The following is a 5,624-nucleotide window of genomic DNA, read 5'->3' on the forward strand; positions in this document are numbered from 1 at the left end:
ATGTATATTTTTGTCTTGTAAATAATCTGGACCCTGAGTCTGTTGAAAAAGGTTATATATAGAATTGTGCCCTCTGCCCTATCTTCAGGTCCCCATGATGCCCTGTTTGTGGTGGACTCTAATAAGTCTTATGAGTTAAAGATAATTGTGCCCTCTGCCCTGTCTTCAGGTCCTCATGATGCCCTGTTTGTGGTGGGCTCCCTGGACGAGACTCTGGAGCTGAGGGGCCTTAGGTATCACCCCATCGACATCGAGACCAGCGTGTCACGCGCACACCGCAGCATCGCAGAGAGGTACTGTGTGTGTGTGTGTGTGTGTGTGTGTGTGTGTGTGTGTGTGTGTGTGTGTGTGTGTGTGTGTGTGTGTGTGTGTGTGTGTGTGTTAGTGTGTTAGTGTGGGTGTACACCGTTCATTGTTGTATGAAATACACTACATAAATGGGTGGATCGAAGATTTTCCATCAGGAGGACACAGCTCCACTTTATTTGTCTGCATGGCATAGACTGAATGCATTGCTTATTTCCTCAAAAATGCTCACATCTTCCATCCAAACAGCTTCCATGCCCAACCTCATGGAAACTGCCCTTCAGGAGCTAACAAATGCACAACCAGTTATTATTCAACACAAAAGAACAAAAATGCTCACCTACAGTGTGTGTCTGGGGTGTGTGTGTGTGTGTGTGTGTGTGTGTGTGTGTGTGTGTGTGTGTGTGTGTGTGTGTGTGTGTGTGTGTGTGTGTGTGTGTGTGTGTGTGTGTGTGTGTGTGTGTGTGTGCGCGCGCGCGTGTGTGTGGGCGTGCACCTGTGTGCATGTTTGCGTGTGTGTACAGTGCGGTGTTCACGTGGACCAACCTGCTGGTGGTGGTGTCGGAGCTGTGCGGGTCGGAGCAAGACGCGCTGGACCTGGTTCCCGTGGTGACGAGCGTGGTGCTGGAGGAGCACCACCTGATCGTGGGCGTGGTGGTGGTGGTGGACCCCGGTGTCATCCCCATCAACTCGCGCGGCGAGAAGCAGCGCATGCACCTGCGCGACTCCTTCCTAGCCGACCAGCTGGATCCCATCTACGTGGCCTACAACATGTGAGCAGCATCACCGCAGGATAGCCAGCTGGCCTCCCAAACATTGGGGGGCGCTGTTTGGACACGCACACAGACACAGACATCTACATCAAGGAGGAAGCTGGGGTGAGGGAAACCTGAGGTCAGCCAATGCAGTGACAGGACAATGGAGAATGGTCCTTCCTTCCCCACACGGTTATAAAACAATGAATATGCCTCCCACATCTGCAGGCAGGGGGAAAACAATCACCCTCCCTCCCGCCGTCACAGTGTAAGATGTGAAGTGAAACTCCTCATTCGCAGAGGGGAATAAAAGAACGTACCGGACAGAAAGAGAAGAGGAGATCTCACGAATGACGCACTATGGCTAACATAGAGGAGAGTGAGTGGAGGAGGATTATGAAATGGCACAAGAATCTAGCCTGTGTTTGTTTGTGAGGTCATCTCTTTCTGGACGAAAAAAAAAAATAGATAAGTCCAGTCTGTCCTACTCGTATATAACGTAAGAAGTGACAAGACTTGTAAAAGATGAAGTTTATTTTTCTCAGAGTAACGAACAAAGAGGAAATCTGAACGAAAAAAAAGTGTCCTAAGTGAGTGTAAGTGAAAGTGTATGTTTAAAATTGTATTGATTACTCATGAATACAGGAAATACTCAATGGTCGTTTAAAGGTCATGGAACGCTTAACCAGCACACAGGCACATTCCAACCTTGCCTTGCAGTCTAACTATGCATCTCGACAGTGCAACTTTGCAACATGGGCTGGGAGTACAGCACAGTACATCTTGCAGCATTAATTCAATACTTAGAGAGAAGCACCAACACTAGTAGTCAGATGGTGGTACTCTGTCAGACGTCGGTACTCCCCCTTTTTTTAACAAATGCCCCTCTGACCACATCATAATGACAATGCACCCCCATCACCCAATCATGTACCACACCAAACAAACCACCCCCCACCCCAACACACACAGAAGAAAGGCAGTTGTAGAGCCCCTGTTAAGGGACACTACTTTAAGTGTTGAATTAACACTGTGCAGTTGACTGTGTAGGTGCTCCATGGGTTGGTTTACTCCTTCACATTCTCCCCCCAATTCGCATGTCAGCGTTGTGGGGGCGCATTTGCCAAATTATCACAATGCCAATTAGCTTTTTTTAAAAACCATACATTATGTGTGTTTGAATTTATATGCTGTCTGTTGTTTTGTAAACTACGCAGGCAGTTAGTTAGTGAGTCGTCTCTCAGGTTGCTGACTGTGTGGGTAGGTTTTTGCAACGTGTTGATTTGCTTCGTCAGGTGGGACCTGGGTATTCCAAAAACCTGGTACTGTAGTGAAGCAGGTTACGTTAACCTTGAGGTAGTGGTAAATCATCTAATAGAAGAGCCTGGCGCCCTTGTTTTCTTAACTAAACGACACATGTGGGTTATTTATTACCAGGTTTACCACTGTAGGTTAATTCAACCAGCTTTATCACTTAAGCATGTTCTTGGAATACCCCCCTGGGCATCAGTAGGTGTTTTCTGCCGAGGATGCAACTGGGATAGCCTGGTTCTCACCGACGGTGCATGTGTGTAGCTCCGCTCCACCAGGGGGCTCCAGAGCTACACACACGCGCCGTCGGTGAGAACCAGGCTACAGTCGGGAAAGATAATGTGAATATATACAGAAAGGGGAAACGTCTGCATTGAACAGGCAATGTTGCTCCCTCTTTTTTTATTTTTAATGATGATGTTTTGGGCCACTCAACCTTCAGAGAGCAGCAACATTGGCTGATGCAGATTTCTTTCCCAGGGTGACTGAGCATCAGGATTTAACCACTCATTTCGAATAATGTGAAGGAAATAGATCACTTGCACTCCTCTGCAGGTGTGTTGAGTAAGAACAGAGATCAAAATTCAGAATTAACACACCGCACTGTCCATTTTGGAAAGCAGTTGTTTTTATTTAGTTCAATGTTTGGCCTCAGCGCTTTGTCAGTTATTTTATATTTTTTGTATTGTTTTGCTTAAAACAACCTGCTGAAATTCTGAGGACTGAAACATGATGTTAAACTAGTTGCAAAATGGACGTTGTGGGGATTTTATTCTGTATTCCTAATGCGCATTATGCACAGTACCATACAGCAATGCTGCAACAGTGACCATTTTATATTCAAATTGGCTGGCATGTTAACCAAAGGGGAGGATTAGGTTTTTAGTTTTGGTATTTTTTTAAAAACCTTTCCAGTCATTGCACAGCCTTCGCAGATCTCACCTCTCTCTGATGTGAAGGCTATCGCTAATGCGCTAATGTTTACACGCACCTCAGTCTGCCGAGGCACTAGACTGGCCGAACTGAAGCTGATTCAGGTACTCATCCGTCCCTGACTCCCCCATAGATATGAACACTAGGGGCACACTCCATTAACCAAACTCCCGTGCACAACTTGCACTTGTGGACTCGCGCTTCGTTGACGTCCCACCTCCGTGGGGAAAAACAATTCTCCACTGTCAGCCCTAGGCACAATTACATTTGGGGGACATTTCCCCATTCAACATCACGGTTGCAAATCGTGAGGGAAATATGCCCTAAATTGCACTTGTGCGAGATATTGAATTAAATTTCTATCGTCAATGACATCACAAGGCCACAAGCACAAGGGAGGACGGGAGTTTAGATCATGGAATGTACCCTGGATATTGTGCTGACTAATTCCTCGTATTGGAACGAATGGCTGATGTCATAGATGTTCATTACTGCCCTAAGATGGTGGCACCCAGGGTTTGGCCACGCCAAAAGGCTGAAAACAGCAGCTAGTGTTCATATCTATGTGACTCCCCCCCCACCAGATGCAGAGCTCATCCCTGCTCTGAGTGGCACGGATGGGCCAGTTCACTCACAAGCAAGGGCAGGCGACACCCGACACCCGTCCTCAAAGGGGTCCTAAAGCCTCAACTACAGGGATGCACCGATCAAGTCCTAGTGTACAGTACATAGTAGAGCCTGTAGTACACACTGCACTACAGTTTGAGACATATTGGACCACTACCAGTCACAATCTGGACCTCTATCGGCCAGTATGAGGTTCAGATGAGCTTAGAGAAGTCCGTCCTCAATTGTAACTATCGTAGGACCTACATAGTGAACCCCTGTAATTTGATTGGCCCCTCAGTATCTGGTGATGTCATCTCAGTGGACCCGTTTCTTCATTTTGGTTGGCACCATGGTGGCGTTATCATTGTAAAGACCTTTTTGAAATATCGTTTCCATGGTGACCTGTATCAGCCCCTACCTACCTACCACATATGATCTGCACTTTTGTTTTTCGTGTGAGTCCTTAATATTCAGTAGTGATGCATTATTGTATATTCATGTATATGTTGTAATGAATGTAATTGAGCTGTATATAGAACAAAAATATGAAAACCTCTTTTCCTACACTAACATAATACAGACACAGAAACATGCACGTGCAAACACAACGTTCTGCAAGAAAAGAACTTTTTTAAAAAGAGGAATCGGTGCATCCCTGCTTCGCAATGACAGTGTCAGACATTTTTGTTTTTTTTTTCATGAAGGATTTCTACTGTTTGACAAGTCAAAAAGCCATGTGCTGTTCTAAGCCACACTATGGACATTCCAACAGGAACACTAACACCACCTCTTCTGTTTGTACACATTTAAACGAATCACTTATTTTTCTCATATTTCTCTCATATTTCTCCTAAGCTCATGTAACTGCTGTTTTTAACAGTAATGTTATGCACAAAATATTGTTTCAAAAATATTAGTTTCAAGCAATACATCTTTGTGCATGGTCATTGTGAAATGTACTTATGTATTTACACTAGACGTGTAGGACCGGATATGTAACTGAGGAGAGCTGAGAGAAAGTGAAAGTGAAAGTGAAGCGACTGATGAATAGAAGTGAATTAAAGGGCGACGTCCAGGGTGAGGGCTGTGTCTTGGTGTTTTCCTTTGGGGTGCATTGCTCCATCCTGCTCGTGTGGGTGTGTGTTTACTTTGGGGCGAACTACTCCATCCAGTCTGTGTGTGTGTGTGTGTGTGTGCGTGCGTGCATGTGTGCATGTGTGCGTGTGTGCGTATGTTTGTTGTGTGTATGTTTGTGCGTGTGTGGTGTGTGCATGTGTGTGTGCGTGCTTACTTCAGGGCACACAGTTTCCACTTGTGATTAAAACAAATTGTTTAGTTGACTATGAAATGTACGAATGGTGACATTGGTCATGGAAAGGCCAAGATTGTGAAATGAAGAGTTTGTTTGATGTATAATAGTGATGGGAAAAAGAATGACTGGTTATAAAGATGACCTTTTGAGGTGAAAGTTGGAACAAGATCCTGTGTGTCAGAGTTGCCTCATATTGTGTGTGTGTGTGTGTGTGTGTGTGTGTGTGTGTGTGTGTGTGTGTGTGTGTGTGTGTGTGTGTGTGTGTGTGTGTGTGTGTGTGTGTGTGTGTGTGTGTGTGTGTGTGTGTGTGTGTGTGGGTGGTTGACGTTTAAGGGCGTAACGCAAAAAAAAAAAGTTTTTCAAATTCCTGAAAAAAATGATGGATAAAAATTGGGAAA

General features: G+C 45.2%; 1 protein-coding gene across 1 annotated transcript in view; it reads left to right on the forward strand.

Moving 5' to 3' along the window:
* dip2bb (disco-interacting protein 2 homolog Bb) overlaps positions 1-4,995 on the forward strand; it is a 60,397-nt gene extending 55,402 nt beyond the window's left edge. Inside the window, exons 38-39 of the mRNA XM_063215055.1 lie at positions 170-293; positions 831-4,995. Coding sequence (XP_063071125.1) covers positions 170-293; positions 831-1,083 — 377 coding nt within the window. The 3' untranslated portion in view covers positions 1,084-4,995. The remainder of the gene's footprint in view (positions 1-169; positions 294-830) is intronic.
* Positions 4,996-5,624: the final 629 nt, after the last annotated feature.

The sequence above is a fragment of the Engraulis encrasicolus genome, chromosome 14 (genome assembly GCF_034702125.1).
Source record: "Engraulis encrasicolus isolate BLACKSEA-1 chromosome 14, IST_EnEncr_1.0, whole genome shotgun sequence".
NCBI classification, from domain to species: Eukaryota; Metazoa; Chordata; class Actinopteri; order Clupeiformes; family Engraulidae; genus Engraulis; species Engraulis encrasicolus.